Source organism: Gopherus flavomarginatus, chromosome 3, assembly GCF_025201925.1.
Source record: "Gopherus flavomarginatus isolate rGopFla2 chromosome 3, rGopFla2.mat.asm, whole genome shotgun sequence".
Taxonomy (NCBI): domain Eukaryota; kingdom Metazoa; phylum Chordata; order Testudines; family Testudinidae; genus Gopherus; species Gopherus flavomarginatus.
In genome coordinates, this window is record NC_066619.1 from 21,705,911 (window position 1) to 21,728,228 (window position 22,318).

The following is a 22,318-nucleotide window of genomic DNA, read 5'->3' on the forward strand; positions in this document are numbered from 1 at the left end:
GTGCAGAAGTAACGATGGCATGGTATGATATTGCCACCCTTACTTCTGCACTGCTGCTCGCAGGTGCTGCCTTCAGAGCTGGGTGCCTGGCCAACAACCGAAGCCCTCCGGCTGCCCAGCTCTGAAGGCAGCCCAGAGGTAAGGGTGGCAATACCATGACCCCCCTAAAATAACTTTGTGACCTCCCCCACAACCCTCTTTTGGGTCAGGATCCCCAGTTTGAGTAACACTGGTCTCCCCTGTGAAATCTGTATAGTATAGGGTAAAACCATCCTAAAGACCAGATTTCATGATCCGTGACACATTTTTCATGGCCGCAAATTCTGTAGGGCCCTAACAATGAGTAGGTTGCCTTGGTAAACTGCAATGCAAAATCGTAAAAAAATCCACAAACCACAGCATAACTGAATATTGGCCACTACTAGGGCTACATCTGTGCTACAAAACAGGGGTGTGATTCCCCTTGCTAATGTACACATACTTGAGCTAGCTTGATAGGGTATGTATTCTGCATGGCTCAGCTGTGCCTCCACTGCCTCTACCCACGCTACTATGGCTATATTGTTATTTGCACTCACACTGGCTCTGTAGGGGCTAGCACAAGTATGCATACATGAGCAGGGGAATCACACCTCGTAGAGTAGACACAGCCTGCGTTTCAGTTAACACTGTTAAGGCATTGTAAGCACCACATAGGAAGAATCAAGGGAGACAGCCAGATAAAGAAAGCAAGCCACAGGAACAGTGTAGCTACTTCGAATATTTTGAAATTTGAGATTTTAAATTCCTACACAAAGAATTGTGTATGCTTGTAACTTACCTGATATCCTCTCCATAGCAGATCGTAGTTTCATCTGTTAAAAGTTCACAAGAAAATCCAATATTTTCAGCAGTTTCTGTAACAAACAAAGTCACATGTTACTAAGACTCTTTAATTAATTATTATTAAGGCTGCAAGTGTGTCATGGAGGTCATTAAGGCTGCGAGTATGTCACGGAGGTCATCCGTGACTTTCTATGACTTCTGCAGCAGCCAGTGCCCCTGGCTCAGGGGTAGCTCAGGCAGCCCCTGCACCTGCAAGCACCATCCCTGCAGCTCCCATTGGCTGCGGTTCCCAGCCTAGCAGCTCAGTGAGAGGGGTGTCACCTTCCAGGGAGCAGTGATCTCCAACCTTTTTATGCCCAAGATCACTTTTTGAATCTAAGGGCAAACCAGAATCTATCCCGCTTATACCCCGAGGCCTTGACCCTTCCCCAAAGCCCTGCCTTGCTCACTCCAATCCTCGCTTTTTCTGTCGTTTGCTCTCCCCTCCCTCACTCACTTTCATCGGGCTGCGGTAGGGGTCTGGGATGGGGTATGGGCTGTGGGGTTCACAGTGTCAGAAGAGGCTCTGGGCTGAGCCTGGGGCAGGGGGTTGAGGTGTAGGAGGGGGTGCCAGGTGCAGGCTCTGGGAGGGAGTTTGGGTGCAAGAAGGGGCTCCTGGCTGGGGCAGAGTGTAGGGGTGCAGGCAGGTGTACAGGGTGCTGGCTCTGGGAGTGGGTCAGGGAGTTGGGGTGCAGGACAGTGTACAGGGTGCTGGCTTTGGAAGGGGGCTCAGAGTGGGGCTTGGTGTGCAGGAGGGGGCATGAGGTGCTGGCGGCGGGGGGCATGTGGCTCCGGGTGCTGTCCCTCTGCAAGCATTGCCCACACAGCTCTCCCAGCCAAGAGGAGCTGCAGGGAAGGTGATTTCAGGCAGGAGCAGCATGTGGAGGGAGACCCCTGGCCCCTGGGGCTGCACTGGCCACTTCCACTTCCAGGAGTGGCATGGGGCCAGGATAGGCAGGGAGCCTGCCTTAGCAGCAGCCACGCTGCACCACCAGAGACTGTGATTGACTGGGAGATCCTCTAAGATCGACCAGTCAATCACAATCGACTGGTTGGTGATCACTGCTTCAGTGGCTGCTCCGAGCTGGGGTGGCGTCATGCACTAGGACTGAGAGCAGGGAGCCTGTGTCTCCTGTGCTCTCAGTGGTGCCCCCTGCTGGCACCAAGGCACCATAGAGTAGGAAGCAGTCTGAGTTGAATGCAGAGGGGACAAAAGGTGGACGGGGGGAGGGAAAGGCATAGATTGGAACGAGGAGTCTGATGAGACTGGGATTGGCTCTGGAGAGGGGGAGACACTAGGACTCTGACAGTGAGTCCAGAGACAAAGACTGGGACTGGCTAGGCAAGAATGGGAGTGGGACAAGGAGCCAGAGTGGGAGAAAAGAAAGGATAGAGACAGGTGAGAGGGGATGGGGCAGAAGCATCTCATATTCCCCTCTAATGCTGTACCACAAACAGGATAACTAGCTTGGGCAGAATTTGATTTTTCCCCAATAGATAACCTTGATTTTTATTGTTAAGCTTTTTTATTATCTATTTAATTTTTCAATTGTGCAAAATTATGGGTTTTAAGCATTTTGAATTAGTTTCATAACCATTAAAACACAAACTATCAACATCAATATGTCTAAATTTTGATATTAAATCAAGTTCTAAGAAGTTCAAGAAGTTCTCTTACTTTGCTTATCTGTAAATTTCGATGATCATCGATGAAAATATTTTTTCATTGGTTTGTATAGTGCAACTGATATTTCCCGATAAAAACTGATCCTTCCAAGCTTAAGGATAACCCACTATTATCCTCAGTTACTCTGTTATAACTCAACTAGCAGGGGTCTATGTGCTGTGCAGTGGATCTAAACTTGGTTCCAACCTCAATGATGACTCCTGTGAGTGTCAATATGATACTACATGATGGAATTTGGTTTTTTGTTTGCCTTTTCAATAACCTAGGAAATTACACACATGCACAAAAAAACCCTTACGAACATCAACTTTTAAAATGAAGTAGTCAGAAGTTAGGAAAAGCCTGTGTATCAGCCTCCCTGTGCATATGCATTATGATAGTCTCATTACATGATCACGTACTATTGTGTCCACAAAACCTCTCTACAGGACGGACTTGCTCCGGAGTTGACTTATGGTAGTCTAGTTAAGTAAACTCATCTGAAGAGCCCCTGCCTCATTTTTGCAGAACTTGGAAGGTGTGTATTAAATGAGGCAGAGACTGCAGGAAGAGTAAGGATGGTTCATGGTTAAGGTAGATGAACATTACCCTGGAGAATTGGATTCTATCCCTGCCTCTACCACCAAGTTCCTGTGTGATAGTGGGCAAGTCACTTAAAGGTTTATTCTCTTTTCAAACCCTCCTTTAAGAAGAAAGTTTCCTTTCTGTCCCAGCAACTTAAAAGACAAAATTCACTTGCATGAATCAGCCAGGTTTTATAACCATGGAAACAGGGGCTAATAATGGAAATAGCAACTCATTCTTCTGTTAAAGTCATGTCTGTCATGAACATTATTTTCCAATCAGTTACCCTTGTGATTGGACAAGTTAATTAGTTGACAGCCAACTGTCAGACATTAGTTTCTCATTTGGAAATATAGCAAAGATTTTTCTCTGAAAATAATTCACAGGTTAAGGCCATAATGGTCATCTAGTCTGACCTCCTGCAAAACACAGGCCATACAATCTCACCCAGAAAACTCAGCATTAAGCGGAACTTTCATGTGAGCTATTGCACGTCTTTTAGAAATATATCCAGTCTTGATTTAAAGACTTCAAGTGACAAAAAAATCCACCACAACCTTACGGAAATTGTTCCAGTGATTAGTTACCCAGTTAAGAATTTGAGTTTTATTTCTAGCCTGAATTTGTCTATCTTCAGCTTCCAACCATAAGATCTCATGTTTCTGCTATCACTATAGTAATGTAAATATACCTTTTTTGTCACCAGTAAGCACCCAGATTTTAATGTCCGCCTTTGCAAGTTTGGAAATTGTTTCTGGAACACCATCCTGTAGTTTGTCTTCAATAGCTGTAGCACCCAAGAGCTGGAAGTCATTGGAAACACAAGCATACAATAAGAAAAATCCAGAGAGAAAACATGTTTAGTTTGTAGTAGAAAATGAAGCTACTTAGATACGGAATAAGATACTGTTGTCTCTTGTCTTACACTTAGATTGTAGGTTCATTGGGGCAAGAAAAGATGGTTACTCACCTTTCTAACTGTTGTTCTTCGACATGCGTTGCTCATATCCATTACAATTAGGTGTTCGCGCGCTGCGTGCACGCTCGTCGGAAGATTTTTACCCTAGCAACACTCGGTGGGTCGGCTGGGCACCCCCTGGAGTGGTGCCGCTATGGCGCTGGATATATACCCCTGCCGGCCCAACGGCCCTTCAGTTCCTTCTTGCTGGCTACTCTGACAAAGGGGAAGGAGGGTGGGTTTGGAATGGATATGAGCAACACATCTCAAAGAACAACACTTACAAAGGTGAGTAACCATCTTTTCTTCTTCGAGTGCTTGCTCATATCGATTCCAATTAGCTGATTCCCAAGCCTTACCTAGGCGGTGGGGTCGGAGTGAGATGTTGCAGAATGCAAAACTGCTGAGCCAAAGGCTGCATCATCTCTGGACTGTTGAACCAGAGAGTAATGAGAGGCAAAGGTGTGGACTGAGGACCAGGTAGCTGCGCGACATATCTCCTGGATGGGTACATGAGCCAGAAAGGCAGCAGATGAAGCTTGAGCTCTAGTAGAATGAGCGGTGAGGTGGCTCGAGGGAACATGAGCCAAGTCATAACAAGTAAGGATGCACGCCGTCACCCAAGATGAGATCCTCTGGGAGGAGACAGGTAGGCCCTTCATTTGATCTGCCACCGCGACGAAGAGTTGGGGCGTTTTATGAAAGGGTTTTGTGCGCTCAATATAAAATGCGAGCGCTCTACGGATGTCTAGGGAGTGCAATTGTTGCTCCTGTTGTGATGAATGTGGCTTCGGGAAGAAGACCGGAAGGAAGATATCCTGGTTTACATGAAAGGCCGAAAACACTTTAGGAAGGAACGCCGGGTGTGGTCGCAACTGCACCTTGTCCTTGTGGAACACAGTATACAGTGGGTCCACCGTGAGAGCCCAAAGCTCGGAGACTCAACTGGCCGATGTAATGGCTACGAGGAAAGCTGTCTTCCAGGATAGGTATAGTAGCGAGCAGGTTGCTAATGGCTTGAATGGAGCAGACATGAGTCTGGTTAGAACCAGGTTGAGGTCCCAGGTTGGGGCGGGGTGTCGTACTTGGGGGTACAGGCGTTCCAAGTCCTTGAGGAACCTAGAAACCATAGGGTGTGAGAACACGGAGCGGCCACTCTCCCCTGGGTGGAAGGTAGAGATGGTCGACAAGTGCACCCTCAGTGATATCATCGCTAGGCCCTGCTGTTTGAGATACCAGAGGTAGTCCAAGATGGTGGGGATCGAGGCCTCGGTGGGAGTGACACTCTGCGTTTCGCACCAGCGGGAGAAACACTTCCACTTGGCCAGATACGTTGACCGAGTGGAAGGTTTCCTGCTACCCAGGAGTACTTGTTGTACTGAGGCAGAGCAACGTAACTCGGACTGGCTTAACCACGCAGCAGCCATGCTGTGAGGTGAAGGGACTGCAGGTCTGGGTGGTGAAGTCTGCCGTGGTCCTGAGATATGAGGTCTGGGCGAAGAGGCAGGGTAATTGGGTTGGCTATCGATAGGTCGAGCAGCATGGTGTACCAGTGCTGCCTGGGCCACGCTGGAGCCATCATGATCAAGTGAGCTCTGTCAAGCGAGCGGAGCTTTATCAGGACCCTGTGAACCAGCGGGAACGGTGGAAAGGGGTAAAGCAGTGGTCTCGTCCACGGCATCAGGAAAGCGTCCGAGATCGAGCCCGGGGAGAGGCCTTGGAAGGAGCAGAACATCTGGCATTTCCTGTTCTCGCGGGAAGCGAAGAGGTCTATATGGGGAAAGCCCCATTTCCGGGAAAATGGAATGAATAATGTCCGGACGAATTGACCACTCATGAGATAGAAAGAATCTGCTGTGTCGATCCGCCAGAGTGTTCTGAACGCCTGGGAGAAAAGACGCTACCAGGTCTATCGAGTGGGCTATGCAGAAGTCTCAAAGCTGGGGGACTTCTGACAAAGGGGGGAGGACCATGCCACTCCCTGCTTGTTTATGTAATACATGGCCGTTGTGTTGTCTGTGAACACTGAGACACAGCGGCCTTGTAAGTGCTGTTGAAATGCCTGGCACACAAGGCGGACTGCTCTCAACTCTCGGACATTGATGCGCAAGGCCAGCTCCTGAGATGACCAAAGGCCTTGAGTGCGAAGATGTCCGAGGTGGGCACCTCAGCCGAGAGATGAGGTGTCCATCGTCAGGGCCATGGAAGGCTGGAGTGGATGGAACGGCATCCCTGCACACACCAGGGAGGGCATCAGCCACCAGTCAAGGGAGCCTAGGATGCTTGGGGGAATGGTGACTATCATGTCTATGGCATCTCTGCCCAGGTGGTATACCGAGTTGAGCCAAGATTGGAGGGAATGGAGGCGTAGCCTGGCGTGTTTGGTCACGAACATGCAGGCAGCCATGTGACCCAATAGACTGAGACAAGTGTGAGCCGAAGTCGTTGGGAAGTTTTGTAGGCTTTGGATAATTATTACCATTGCCTGAAACCGAGTTGGTGGTAAGCAGGCTCTGGCAAGACTGGAGTCCAGGATGGCCCCAATGAAGTCTATCCTCTGTGTGGGAACCAGAGTGGATTTCTCTGTATTGATCATCAGGCCTAGACGTATGAATAGGTCCTTGACGATGCCTACATGATGGGTGACTTGCGTCTCGGAGGTCCCTCTGATGAGCCAATCATCGAGATATGGAAAGATGTGTATCCAGCGACGGCGGAGGGAGGCGTCCACTACAGCCATGCACTTTGTGAATACTCTCGGTGCTGTAGAGAGGCCGAACGGTAGGACCGTAAACTGGAAATGCTGACGGTTAGCTACAAATAGGAGGTACCGGCTGTGTGGAGGATAAATGGCAATGTGAAAATACGCATCCTGCATGTCGAGGGCAGCATACCAGTCTCCGGGATCCAAGGATGGGATCATGGTCCCCAGGGATACCACGCAGAGCTTCAACTTTATCATGAATTTGTTCAGTTCTCGCAGGTCTAGGATAGGTCTGAGACCTTCCTTCGCCTTGGGGAATAGGAAAGAGTGGGAGTAGAACCCCTTCCCCCTTTCGTATTCTGGTACTTCCTCTATGGCTCCCCCATGGTGTCATGGTATAAATTCCCCACTCTGAACCTTAGCGTCCAAAAGATGGGGTACCAGCATGAATTCCTCTAAGCTCAATTACCAGCTTAGTACTTGTAGCGCTGCCACCAACCAGGAATTCCAGTGCCTGGTACACTCTGGTTCCCCCAAAACCTTGCCTGGGGACCCCCAAGACCCAGTCCCTCTGGATCTTAACACAAGGAAAGTAAACCCTTTTCCTCACCGTTGCCTCTCCCAGGCTTCCCCTCCCTAGGTTACCCTGGAAGATCACTGTAATTCAGACTCCTTGAATCTTAACACAGAGAGGAAAATTCACCTTCCCCCCTCCTTCTCTCTCCCCCTCCCAGAGAGAGAAAGTAATCCTAACACAGAGAGAAAATTAACCTTTCTCCTCCTTCCCTCCTTTCTCCCCACCAATTCCCTGGTGGATCCAGACCCCGTCCCCTGGGATCTGACCAGAATAAAAAAAAACAAAACAAACAAACAATCAGGTTTTTAAACAAGAAAAGCTTTTAATTAAAGACAGAAAAACAGTAAAAATTATCTTTGTAAATTTAAGATGGAATATGTTACAGGGTCTTTCAGCTATAGACACTGGGAATATCCTCCCAGCCTAAGTATACAAGTACAAATTAAAATCCTTTCAGCAAAATACAAATTTGAACTCCTTCCAGCCAAATACACATTTGCAAATAAAGAAAACAAACATAGGCCTAACTCGACTTATCTACCTAGTACTCACTATTCTGGACATATAAGAGACTGTATCAAAGAGATCGGAGAGAAACCTGGTTGCACGTCTGGTCACTCTCAGAACCCAGAGAGAACAACCACCAAAAACTAACAGCACACACAAAAACTTCCCTCCCTCAAGATTTGAAAGTATTCTGTCCCCTGACTGGTCCTCTGGTCAGGTGACAGCCAGGCTCACTGATCTTGTTAACCCTTTCCAGGCAAAAGAGATATGAAGTACTTCTGTTCTATTAACTCTTACTTATCTGTTTATGATACATGGTAAGGAGCGTGCGCACCTCTTGTAAGAGGAATTGCTCGTGAGAGGGGTCCCTGAAGAGGAACGAGGATGCGGGGTGGAAGGGAGGGGGCGAAATAAGCTGGAGACGGTACCCAAGTTCCACCATGCGTAGGACCCAACGATCTGAAGTTAGCTGGGACCATGCAGGGAGGAAAAAGGAGAGGCGGTTGGAAAAGGGATGTAAAGGATCCTGGAAAGGAACTGGTACCATGTCCTCAGGCGCACCTTCAAAAGTTTGGCTTTGGCCCCGTAGGTGGTTTAGAGGGACCTTGATTCTGCCCCCTTGGAGTCCAGACCACCGTCTACGATTGCCTCGGCCGCGTCCTCTGCCGAAGTCCTGTCTTGGTCTAGGTGGGGGATAAGGGCGGTGAGGCTGGGGACGGAAGGACCTGCGCTGAGTCACCGGGGTGTGCATCCCAAGGGAGCGCATGATGACCCTGTTGTCCTTAAGACTCTGCAGCCTGGGGTCAGTCTTTTCAGAGAATAGGCCTTGACCGTCAAAGGGCAGGTCCTGTATGGTGGTTTGTAACTCAGGTGGAAGGCCTGAGACCTGAAGCCATGATATCCGCCTCATGGCGACACCTGAAGCCAGGGTCCTGCGTCCAGCGAGGCCTGGAGAGAAGTTCTCGCCACCTTCTTCCCTTCCTCCAAAAGGGCAGCAAACTCTGGACGAGAGTCTTGGGGAATGAATTCCTTGAATTTCTCCGCCGCCATCCAGGTGTTATAGTTTTACCGGCTAAGCAGGACTTGCTGGTTTGCCACCCTGAGCTGGAGGTCCCCAGTAGAGTATACCCCGCAGCCCAATGAGTCCATGCGCCTAGCCTCCTTTGATTTTGGAGCAGGAGCTTGCTGGCCATGGCGTTCCCTTTCATTGACTGATTGCACAACAAGGGAGCAGGGTGCACGTACAAATACTCATCTCTTAGAGGGTACCATGTACTTCCGCTCAACTCCCCTGGCCGTGGGCATAACAGATGCTGGAGATTGCCAGATGGTATTGGCGTTTGCTTGTATCGTACAGATAAATGGCAAGGCCACTCTTGTGGGGGTGTCAGCTGACAGGCTATCCACCACTGGGTCCTCTATCTCCGGGACCTCCTCCACCTGAAGATTCATATTCAGGGCCACCCGCCTCAGGAGGTCCTGATGTGCCCGCAGGTCAATTGGAGGAGGGTGGATGTCCCTGCCACCGCTTCATCTGGAGAGGAGGAAGAGGAAAGGCCAGGGACAAGAGGCTCCTGCGTGGGCTCCTGTTCTTGAGCAACGTCAGTCTCAGGTGGAACTTGAGACACTGCCGGCTGAATGAGAGCCTCCTCTGTACCCGTGGGAGGGGGGCGCCTGACCGTTGCCTCCGGCATCCGGTGTTCCGATGGTGCGGAGCGGGATGGCATTGGAGGCGCACCTGGGGCTTGATGGTATGCCCAAGGTGTCCAGAAAGACCACTGATGGGGTCCCTGTTCCTGGATCTGGGTCTCCTGAAAGACACGGCCGGGCACATTTGAGTCACAGTCCTGTGCATGGGAAGCACTGTCCGTGTGAGAAGACATAGATGTGTGACGAGATGGCCAAGGAGTCGCTGAAAACCCCTGGGAAGGGTCTCGATCTCTAAACGACCTTTCCCTGTGTGGCACTGGAGAGCTGTACTGGTTGCCATACCGGTACCGGGAACGAGACTGGGACCTGCGACCGGAACAGTGCTGGGAGGTCGACCGAGATCTGTAGGCTCAACGTCTAGAGCAACTACAAGAGGCGCGGTGCTGGGAACAGTACCGGGAGCTGGATTGGTGCTGAGAGTAGCGGGCCGGCGAACGAGACACTGAGCGGTGCCGCGAGTGCGACTGGTACCAATATGGAGAGCGGCGCAAGGACTGCGAGCGGCGTCGGGACCAGGATTGGTGCCTCTTGATGGTGCCGACAGAGGGTGGCCTCAGCAGGGCAGGCTTGCCTATCGATTTAATGACCCTCACCAGCGGTGCCGGGGGTTGAGGCAGCGCGGACTCCGTCAGAGCGATCAGCTCCCTCGCCATAGAAAAGGTCTCCGACGTGGAGGGAATTGTGAGCTCAACCACGGCGTGCGCTGGAGAGCTTTCAGGAGCCGGACTCAACGGCCCTTGTGGGACCGGAATCGATGGGGCCGAAGCTGTCAGTGCTGCAGCAGATGTCGCTGCCGGGTGGTCCGACTTAGGCGGGCGCTCCAACTGCGGTGCAGGTGGACGGAAGCCGCAGGAGTCTTATGCTTCTTAACCCGCGGAGAGAGGGAATGGTGCCGAGCAGACAACGGTGCCGGCAACGGTCGGTACCGAGGGGCCTTAGCGGTAACGGCTCGATCCGGTGCCGAAGAGACGCTTCTGCTTGATATGGACTGTCCTGCGCTCGGTGCCGAGGGTGGAGGAGTAAGAGCTGCCTCCATCAGGAGCTGTTTCAGACAAAAGTCCTGCTCCTTCTTCATCCTGGGCTAAAAGGCCTTACAGATCCGGCACTTATCCGAGAGGTGGGATTCCCCGAGGCACTTAAGGCAAGAGTCGTGGGGATCTCCCGTTGGCATCGGCCTATGGCAGGTCGAGCATGGTTTGAAGCCCGCTGAACCGGGCATGGGGCCCGGTACCTGGTGTGGGGAAGGGGCTAATCCCCGAACCCCTGTCAACTATATACACTAACTATAACAAAGAATGAATAAAACTAACTATAACTATAGAATTTACAACTATATACACGAGAATTAATAAAAGAACTGCGAGTAGCTAGGGAGGTGGAGATCAGCTAAGCCGCGCTCCACTGTTCCAACGACCGACACGGGTGGTAAGAAGGAACTGAAGGGCCGTTGGGTCGCCAGGGGTATATATCCAGCGCCATAGTGGCGCCACTCCAGGGGGCACCCAGCCGACCCATTGAGTGTTGCTAGGGTAAAAATCTTCCGACGAGCGTGCCAATGCAGTAGAGCCTGATTTGGCCCAGGGTATTGGATTTCTTTAAAAAAAAAAAAAAAAATCTTCACAATGACTGTGATGAGAGGTTTTTGTTTTTTTAAATGCTATTTGTAATTTATACGCTTGCTTCTCATGAAGTGGTCTTGAATATACTCAGTTAGAATTATCCGAGTGACATATCTTGATCAGACTGTTTGGTCCATCTAGTCTTACCCTCTGTGTCAGGCACAGTAAGCAATACTCAATTCTTCAAATAAAGGCAAGTTAACTCCATACCATACTAACTGGTTGTATCACACACAGTGGAGGTAAATTTAATACTAGAAGTATTTCAGAGCTTTAAGAGGAAATAACCTTTGAACAGCTTTTGCAAATTATTTGTTCCTCTTTTGCAAATTATTTGTATGCAGTTACCATCATAGCAGATAGTGTTTATCTATCAAATTTTAAAACCTGAACTTTTTTTTAAACACTAATTTCTAAGCTAGTCCTACTGCTTAAAGAGATATTAGCGGCCTTTTCGGAATGGAGGAGAAAAATCCAGTGAAAGCTAAACCAAAGAAATCCATCTTCCTTCATTCCCTGAAGCTCTCTAGAACTTAGTTTTGGCAGTCTCAAAATGTTAATTAAAATTGTACTCACAAATGTGCTAATCAAAAAGGGCTATTCAGTTTCCACAATGGTCTGTTACTATTTGGACAAGAATAAAAATACATTTATAATTAAAAATATTAGAACTTACAATAAGGTTTTTTTCTATTTCCTCATATACTTTATCCAGGGCTTCATCACGGTTACTTGCAGCTACACTAGCTTCCATGAACTTTTTATTCCATGCTTCATATTCACCATGACTAATGTCCTTGTAGCAGAGGCATAACGTCCTCAAGGTCTCATTTGCAAAAATCTGTGGGGAAAAAAAAAGAAATAAGCTGCATAGATTTCAATATTGGCTTAAAACTGAAGTTGAGAAGACATGCTATGACTAGTCAATCTGAAAAAACTCAGCCACTGGCTGCTCCTGTACTCAGACTGTATGCTGAAAGTTGGATACTGCAGAATATCCAAAAATGAGTTGCAGCCTGAAAGAATTCTAATCCTTCACTTCTGATGTTAAATAGAAGATTGAACAATCATTTGGAAAAAATGTAAAACAATCAATGCAGTAATAGTACATAGTGCAATTTATCAGTCAGTCAATGTAGGTAAGTCTAGAAAACATGCTGCAAAGTACAAGTAAAAAATAGAATGGAGTAGGAAATTCTGAAGTGACATGCAAATTTCTCAAATAATGAAAAACTAATTTCAATATGTACAATGCAAACATTTAAAATACAATTCCATTAAAAAGAAAAAAAGGGAAAAATCATGTTCTGATTTCGAACAACAGAACATCTAGTAGCAGCAAAATAAGTTGTTTTGGATGCTATTCAGCTTTTTTGAAAACTTCCTTCTAATAGTACTATGGAGCTATATTTTTCATAATTATTTAGCAAAGTAGAAATAAGTCAACTCAATGCAGTTGTAGGTAGGTGCAAATAACTTAGTTTTACCCATGTTAAAAATTTCAATTAAAAAAAGCAAAACTTACATCTAGTGCGTCCTGTGTAACCTGTCTCTGAGGATTCACTGGATGCAAACGTTCATAAATTACTGTATCAGCTCCTTTACAGTAAAGTTTAATGTTTCCATCTGGTTCTCTTACTAAATCAGAGAAGGGGAAAAAACAAAAACAAAAACAAAAAAGCAAAGGGTAGACGTAATAAAGGATAAATTTCTGATCTGACTTTCGCATCTCGCTATTATGTCATCAGTTTTCTGGTAACAGGAAGATCTCTTTTTTTTTTTAAATTAGAAAATCTGAAATATTCTATCAGAGAACTGAAGGTTAAATAACAGGGAAACCAACAAACAACTTATTTAAACAGGAAGAGACATTCGAGACTGGTATGCCTAGTTAGAAACTTGATTTAGTATTTCTCTCTTATGCTGGTATAAGCTCTTTGATGCGGCTCAACAGCATTCATTCACAGATCTCCTCCACTGCCATTCAGAATTGTGTGGACCACACTGATAAAGGAATTATAGCCTTGACAGCACTACAAAAATAATTTAACATGTAAGAGTAAGTTTAGAAAAGCCTTCTGTGTATTTCAGTTTCATTTAAAGCAGTGGTCCTCAACCTTTTCGGCAAGCGGCGTTATCGAGAGGCATCACTGCCAAAATGCTGCTGAAAGACGCAGGCGCATTTAGATCCCCCTGCGGGGACCATGGCACCTGCAAGCACTGAGTTGGGGACCCCTGATTTAAAGCAATTTAGCAGCTGGGAATATAGAGCAGCCACCACCATATAACCAGCCATTTTGCCAAATACAACCATAACAGCACAGTGTGAGAACTTCCATTCTACTGTTTTAGAGAGTTTTTCTTTAGAGATCTCTAAAAATAAAGCTTTTTTGAGATCAGCTTACCAATAACAGACATTCGTTTTCTATCACTGTTGAAGTCCAAGATAGCAAGAACATCATAAGTTTTTTCAATCCCCATCTCACTTATAGTAATGGTATTCTGAGTTCGTGAAAGAAAAGCAAATCCAAAGTTTCTGGCTGCTGTCACCAAGGCTCCTTCATCTGGGGAAGCCGCTTGATAGTTGAGCTGACCTATAGTATTAATAGAGTGAAAAGGGAAGAAAGCCATAGCATATTTTAGTAACTGATGCCCTTGTCCAGTGTACTGCATTTATAGACAGTTGGGACTTTAACATCCTATGCTTTGTAGCAATCAAGGGCCATATGGGGTGTTTAATATTCTACACTTTTGATTTCTCTGTATAACTCAGGATCCATTTTTATTGTGGATTTAATTAAAAAAAAAAAAAAAGAGTGACTTGCTAGATCATGCCAAAGACAGAATCTGGGAGCTCATTTAATCGCTGTCCTGGACTCCTTTCAAATAGGCAAGTCATTGAACCGCTCTTCCTCAGCTTCTCCATCAGTAAAATGGAGATAACAGAACTTGGTTACATACAAGTGATTTTTATTTGTAGGATCACAATTCCTCATTTATTTCATTGCAGCATTTTGGAAGACAAACAGCCTCAAAAGAGAAAGCTGTGGCCACATTAACCATTGGAAAAAAATAACTTTAATTAGAGAAGACCAAGAAAAGCAGGCACAAAGTTACAGTGAATAAAGTCACAGATTCCAAGGCCAGAAGGGACCACTGTGATCATCTAGTCTGACCTCCTGTATAACACAGGCCACAGAACATCCCCAAAATAATTCCTACTGCAAATCTTTCAGAAAAACATTCAGTCTTGATTTTAAAATTGCCAGTGATGGAGAAATGTACCATGGATTGCTGGTAAATTGCTCTCATTTAAAAATGGAGGTCTTACTACCAGTCTGAACGTATACAGCTTCAGCTTTCAGTCATTGGATCATGTTAAACATTTATTTGCTAGACTGAAAAAAATTCATCATCAAATATTTGTTCCTCATGTCTCCACATAAGTATTTATAGACTGTAATAAAGTTACCCTTTAATCTCTCTCTTTGTTATGCTAAATAGATAAAGAGATTCAAGCAGCTCTCTCTCTACAAGCATGTTTGCTAACCTTTTAACCATTCTCCTGGCTCTTCTCTGAACCCTCTCCAATTTATCCACATCCTTCTTTACCTTAATCTAGTTATTGAATTAATGTAAGACCGGGACAACAGAGTGGTTGGAAAATTCAGCACTTTGTCCCCTCCTTTTGCATACAGAGTATGCTTAGACTTAGACTTTTATCCTTGCTTCCACAGTTCACCACTTCTCCCCACAGCCACTCATCTGCACCCTTAACCTTTATTCATTCTTCAGATTGCAAAGTTCAACATTCCTCTTTATTCAACTTAGTCCTCTCCGGCACTGTATATATTTGTGCATATATTAGAACCACTAAGAGGGGGAAAAGCACATTTACTGAAGGGGAAAAGCATCTATAGCCCCAGTCACGCCAGCACCTAAACAAATACTGAACTGTTTATACATGAGTTATCCCACTGAAGATTAACTTCAAGTGTGTGAAATTACATGTGTATGTAAAATCTGTGCTTATACCTATGAGTTTATTTTACTCTTTATTTGGTGTTAATGCTTTTGAAACTCTGTACACCAAATACAGGTTTTCATACAGTGAAGTGTAATCCTGCGAAAACACTAAGTCCTCTGTATTTTGTATTTGTAAAACTTAGATTCAGAAAATGTTGATTGAAGCAGGTGTTTAATACATATTTATGTCAAAATTGTGACAATTCAAAAGTAAAATTTGAGACTTCCTGGCACATGTAGAGATGGGCATCTTTAGCGCAGGTACAAGCCTAGAATTTATACAATAGCTTGGTGTTCCATCTCACTTGTGTGAATGATGTTAAAGTTGAAGCTACTATGTGTCCATTTTACACAAGCAGAATACTCACCATCAGAAGCATCCACCATTACCGTGTGACAAATTGCAAGCAGAAAAAAGAATTGTCGAACTTCAGTCTCCTTTCCACATCTAATTTGTTCTATCAGATAATGATCACAAAATGCGAGTTTCCCATCTGCATACATGTTCCAGCTAAAATCAACTTGCTGGATTAGGAAAAAATGAACAGAATTTGAGGTGAGTGCAATTACTTCATGCCTAGATAAAATCCTCTCACATTACTTGTGGGGCAAAAATCCCCTAAATTAGAAGAAAAATAAAATCCTAAACCTCAACACTCCTATCTCAAAACCCCAACGTCTAACATATTCCTAGTGAAACAAGTCAACTGACTTACCTCTTCATGGTTTTGATGTTGTCCAGACCCATCCCTGGATTCTCCTGTAATGGAAACAATATTGTTACTCACCTTTAAGATTTCGGATCTGACCATTTCAATGTCTATTGCTCAAAGTAGAGAGAATACACACTAAAGGGAATTCAGTACATCGAGATTTTTATATTGGCACCCATCATTTCATAGTATGTGGGGTGGAATTTTCAAAAGTGCTCTGTGTTGGCTTAAGTCTGTTTCCACTGAAGTCAATGGTAAAACTCCAATTAACTTTAAATGGGAGTACAGCTTCAAAAACACCGCCAGCATTAGAGCTTGTGGAAACCTGATTTTTTGTTACATATTTTTTTTTTAAAAAGGAAATTACTTGTGAACTAAAACAAAACAAAAAAACCACCAGAAACAAAACAAACAAAATTAGTTTTGGGTTGATTAAAACATTTTGTTCAAATTTTAACTTTTCATTTTAGAATATATAATAAATTAAACCAAAAGTAGTTTCAAAATGAAAGATCAAACATGCTGTTACAAAAAGGTCAAAAATGGAACTTTTGACTTTACTGAAACATCTTTTCCACAAAATTTGGTTCTAAAATGAATTTGTGAAAGGCAACATATTTCAGTGAAACATATTGCTTTTGACAAATCAGCATTTTCTGACAGACAGAATTTTCCTTTGGCAAAATTTCCAATCATTTCTACTCAGCATTGACTTAAATACCAGCTTTAATTTTTTTTATGCTATGGCTCTTTATAAAATGGCTAGAAAACAACAGCAACCCCCAGCCCCAATTTTGAATAACTTTAGCAGCAATAATTTACTCAGGAAAATTTAACCAAAACTGGCACAACTGAACCCTGCAGGTGAATCAAGAAGTAAAACCAGCAGATCCCATGGACCAGAGCTGGCCAGAGGATGACAGTTGCATTTCATGACAACTTTTGAAGTTTTAAATATTTTTGTCCCTCACAGGAACCAAATCAGGCAGTTTTCATTCCAGATCACTCTGAACCAGGCAGAGTAGGATCTTGAATGTGGGTCTCCATCATCCCAGGCCATTGCCATAGCCACCAGGTTAAAGAGTCTCTCTCTCCTTCTCCCTTCTTGACAAAAAACTTAAATCAAAAAAGATACATCGCCATGAAATATTTCAGCTTTGACAAAAGTAACATTTTGTCAAAATATGCTGTTAGCCCAAAGTGTTCCAACCAGCTTAACTAGACAGGCACAGACCACACTCATTGAGACTGGGAACAAGCATAATGGCACATGGTCCCTTTTTCTGCTCCCTCTGTAAAGCTCCTTCAGTAATTGTACTGCTCAACCCACTGCCCACCAATTAGCTCCCCCGAAATGGAGACTTCTAGAGTCCAGGGTGGATGAGTTAATGCTGATTGGATCATCATTAACATAGCCACAAAGTGTTCTGTGGGGTTAGTGTGCAAAGTGCCCAATTCCTATAGCCATCTCCCCCCATCCCTGCCCCTCTGTCTACTACACACAAGCTGGGAGTGTGGAGAGTGGAACAAGGGAGAAAATGTTTTGGAAGAGGCAATCTCATGTTCATCCCTCAGAACCAGCAGGATCTCTGTTCTTGTAGAAGCAAAAAGGTACCATACTCTTTATATTTTGGGGGTTGAGAATGTCAGAATTCTCACAGCGGAACAAACGTGTGTCATTGAAGTGCATTAACAAATAAGTACTTAATATAATGGGAATGCAACAGTTAAGATTGAAAAACAATTGCCAGTAGAGAGGTGTAATAGTTAGCAATGACCGAGACTTGCAGGGATGGTGTCCCTAGCCTCTGTTTGCCAGAAGCTGGGAATGGGCAACAGAGGATGGATCACGTGATGATTACCTGTTCTGTTCATTCCCTCTGGGGCACCTGGCATTGGCCACTGTCGGAAGACAGGATACTGGGCTAGATGGACATTTGTTCTGACCCAGTATGGTTGTTCTTGTGTTCTTACGTACTTACCGTATGTTTGTCCATTTATGCAGCATTTTTTGAATGCCATGATGTTCTGCGTAAGCGTTCCTGTCTTATCTGAGAAGATGTAGTGGATTTGTCCAAGCTGTTCATTCAGAGTGGTGGTTCGGGCCTTAGCAGGTGTATCCTTCTCAGGGTAATACATTTGCAGATCCCAGTTTATAAAATAGCTTTGGCCTAAACGAATCACTTCAACACTAATTGAATAAAACACAACAGCAAGATCATACCATTAACAGGTTGCTATACATTAAAATGCAAAGACATTATATAGATCTATCAAGTTCTGAATGAATTTTCAAGGACACTAGTAGAGCAAATAAATCCATGTTATCGGATGTGTTAATATTTAGAAATTATACAAAGGAGCTAGTTTATTTCCAAAAACTCACCCAGGATACAAGCTACTCAAAACAATTGATTCAAAGTGCACAGCTCAGTTTAAACAGTCCAGTACAAGTCAGAGAAGAGACCCCAAACGGAGCATGTCAAAGGTGATCCCATATTACCACCACTGGAGCAAAAACTATATTCAGTAGTAAAATGTAAATACAAAGTAGACATCATTCTGGGGGCTAACTGAATACTAGACTGACAGCCAAAACTCAAAGTACTTTTCAGTAAAACATGAAGTGTGAGCCAGTCCTCTGTCTTAAAAAAGTTGAATGTAGAACATAGGAAAAAATTCAACACAGGAAGCAGCTTCTTCCATACAGTTTCTCAATAGGACTGTACAGAACTAGCTACACACAGAAGTAAATTCTTTCAGGATCTGACCTATCACTGTACATTGTTTGAATATTGGAGAAGCAATTTGTTCATGTTTGAAATGTACCACCACACAGTATGAAATTTATTAAAGAGGCCAAGTGACACACAGTATGGCTCACCGTCCTTTGAAAATATCAATAAGAGGAAAAGAACACAACATCTTTTTGGGAACAGGGGGATTGGAGGAAACTTCATCAAATGGAAACACAGTTAATTTTACTCCATACTCAACATATTTTCAACTTTAAAAACAAAGAGAAGTAGTTACCTCACATAGAGAGAAATGGGAACCATGGTGTTAAGAACAATGATGTAGCCCCAAAAATTAAGGAAGCCACGGTACGGAGGGCTGTAGTCTTCACCATCATAGAGGTACCAAGAAGTATTGCCAATCTGCTGCTCCCAATAAGTGTGTCCAATAGCAAGGCCAGCTGACAGGAGGATCAATACAATAAAGATCTAGAATAAAGCGCCAAGAGTGTTCTTTGTAAGTCAATGGCCTTATTTGCTAGGCTTGACCTCTATGAAGATTCTCATGAGATGTTTTCTTAGTAGTTATTCAATAAAAGGAAAAAACAAATCTACTAGGGCAACCTTTCCCTTGAAAGTTCTGTTTTAAAAGAGGACATTTGCCAAGATATTAATAATTACAAAGACACTACGCCCTTACCTGTGCTACTAACATATGACAGATTATTCCTCAAATTGACTTGTGTTTGAACTGAAAAAGTTTTTAAGGTCTAATTTTCACATTTTACTGTATGCAGATAGCTTGATTGTTGCACTTTAATTCAGTTTAGAAATGAAACTAGCAACATCGAAGTGCCTGGGGACCAATTTTTTTTTGTTTCAGTTCAAGTCTAACTTAGCCAAAGTTTATAACATTGTAGGTGAAATGTTTAAATTAATTTTAAAATAAAAAATGAGCGTTTGTTAAAATAAATTAAGTGACAGTTTGTTTACTCACTTTGTAATTGTTTTACTTTATAATAAGGCCTCAACCTTACTTGCTGTTCTAGACAGGCAGGCCCTATCACTGACAAAAAGCCCACTGACTTCATTGAGTGTCTAACCACAAAGTGGGATCCACCTCTGTGGACTTGCACGGTTAGTGCCTAAATTTGGGCCTGAATATATTTGATATGTCGCGCTATGAATAATGATTATTGAAACTAGGCACAGCAGGACAACATTCACACCTATACAGTAGGAACTCCAAAAATGTAACAGAGTAAAAAAAAACCGAAGTCTGTTACCGTGTAAACCATGTAGTTCATGAGAGAGTCAATTTTAGTCCTTTTAAATCTAGTCTTTCCACTGTTTTTCATTATTTTTGTGTCTCCTCCTTAAAAAAAGCCCAAACAAAAACAAAATTAATAGAAATAAAAAGAAAGACATCAAGTGTGAACATCATTTTATAAAAAAATGTACTAGATCTTGTAAGTTTGCAGACACAGGGTCTGATCCTGTAGTGTGCTGAGTGCTGTCAAGTCAGGACGCTGATACAGAAAACATCTAGAATTGAAGATTCTGCACCTTTTAAAAGATGGGATGTTCAGGGCTCTATCCTTCACACAGGAGCTTCAATTGAAGTTAATAGAAGTGCCTATGCTGGACAATTATGGGGCACAGCTTTTACCTAGTTACCTTGCTGTACTTATTTCATATACTTCTGTTTATAACCATTAGAGGAGTGAAGTTTTGGAACAGCCTTCCAAGGGGAGTAGTGGGGGCAAAAGACATATCTGGCTTCAAGACTAAGCTTGATAAGTTTACGGAGGGGATGGTATGATGGGAGTGTCTAATTTTGGAAAGTAATTGATCTTTGATTATTAGCAGGTAAATATGCCCAATGGTCTGTGATGGGATGTTAGATGGGGTGGGATCTGAGTTACTACAGAGAATTCTTTCCTGGGTGCTGGTTGGTGAGTCTTGCCCACATGCTCAGGGTTTAACTGATGGCCATGTTTAGGATTGGGAAGGAATTTTCCTCCAGGGAAGATTGGCAGAGGCCCTGGAGGTTTTTCAGCTTCCTCTGCAGCATGGGGCACGGGTCACTTGCTGGAGGATTCTCTGCATCTTGAGGTCTTTAGACCACGATTTGAGGACTTCAATAACTCAGACATAGGTTAGGGGTTTGTTACAGGAGTGGGTGGGTGAGATTCTGTGGCCTGCATTGTGCAAGTCAGACTAGATGATCATAATGGTCCCTTCTGACCTTAAAGTCTATGAGTCATATAAATACCTGCAAATATGACCACTCCATGGCAGAAGTCTGTATTCCTGATTTTACAGCCACGCAACAAAATTTTATCAGCATCCAGTGGATATGTCCTGCTTCTCCAGAATAATGTTCCTGTAAACTTATCTAGTCGATTATTGGGTTCTTCGCATTCAATCAAACCTAATAAAAATATTAAAATTTAAAAAATGTAATGATCAATACCAATGACGTTATGAAATACCATACAGGATTTTACTTTAGTCCTTTTACAGGAATAGCACTGGATTCTGTTACAAAATAAAAAAATACACCATTTAAAAGCAAAAGTTCTGAATAAAACATTTGTTTGAAAATCTGAGTGCAGATATTCAACGCTATATTGCCAAAAAATGTTGAATATGGTGAATCCATTGGCATTTTACTTTAAGTTCATCCACAGACTGCAAATACACATTATACAGCAGAACTATATTCTTGCACAATGACATGTTGTATTCAGCCCTCAGTTAAGAAGACTTTAAGCCAATATCTTTACTTGAGTATTTCCTGAACAGTGAAGGTGGTCAACATGGGAGAGGAATGTAGGTTTCTCTCTTACTGGATTGCGTACACTCCAGACTGAGGCTATTACTCAGTATTATGCTATTTTGCTTTTGAGACTTAAGTGGCAATGACCCAAAAAGAAAAATACATTGTCATGCTGATAACTTGCATGTAGTAAAGATATTCTTCCAAATTTGAATCTTTTGGCCTTTTCCCCTTGTTTGCAAGCTACATGAACAATGTTGATATCTACTAAGGTTTTTTTTGGTAACCTTTCGGCCTAAAGCTTTTAATTAGACATTGTAGCTTATTACAGAGACAAGGCAGGTGAGGTAATAACTCTGACAGGATCAACTTCTATTGATGAGAGAAACAAGGGGCAGATCACCAGTTAAAACACTGCATCAGCACAAGTGCCACTGTAGCACTGTAATGAAGATGCTCTACACCAACAGGAGAGAGCTCCCCTGTCAGCACAATGAATTCACCTCCCTGAGAGACTGTAGTTATGTTGATAGGAGAAGCTCTCTTGCTGACATAGCACTGTCTACACTGGGGGTTAGGTCAATATAACTACATTGCTATGGGGTGTGAATTTTTTACATGTGAGTGACGTAGTTATACAGATTAAATCTGTAGTGTAGACCAGACCAAGCTTTTGAGCCACACAGAGCTCTTCTTCAGGTCTGGGAAAGGTACTCCCAGTGTCACAGTAAAATGCAATGTGGAACAGATTGTTTAGCATCAGTAATGAGCATATACTGCAAGTTGGCCCATGAAGAGGTCCGCATATTGGGGAGCTATCTTCGTAACCATTGCTGTTCCCATGGTTTGGGCAAAGTGTTTGTTGTTGAATG

At 43.9% G+C, this 22,318-nt stretch overlaps 1 protein-coding gene across 3 annotated transcripts in view; it reads right to left on the reverse strand.

The window, feature by feature from the left end:
- The window catches only part of ATP8B1 (ATPase phospholipid transporting 8B1), a 128,503-nt gene that overhangs the window by 20,833 nt on the left and 85,352 nt on the right, over positions 1–22,318 (reverse strand). For all 3 annotated transcript variants that reach the window (XM_050944660.1, XM_050944661.1, XM_050944662.1), the window contains exons 10-20: positions 20,940–21,098; positions 19,951–20,039; positions 18,963–19,153; positions 17,912–18,120; positions 15,933–15,976; positions 15,585–15,741; positions 13,596–13,784; positions 12,716–12,828; positions 11,867–12,031; positions 3,807–3,918; positions 821–896 (exon numbers count right to left, since the gene is read on the reverse strand). In XM_050944660.1, coding sequence (XP_050800617.1) covers positions 821–896; positions 3,807–3,918; positions 11,867–12,031; positions 12,716–12,828; positions 13,596–13,784; positions 15,585–15,741; positions 15,933–15,976; positions 17,912–18,120; positions 18,963–19,153; positions 19,951–20,039; positions 20,940–21,098 — 1,504 coding nt within the window. The remainder of the gene's footprint in view (positions 1–820; positions 897–3,806; positions 3,919–11,866; positions 12,032–12,715; positions 12,829–13,595; positions 13,785–15,584; positions 15,742–15,932; positions 15,977–17,911; positions 18,121–18,962; positions 19,154–19,950; positions 20,040–20,939; positions 21,099–22,318) is intronic.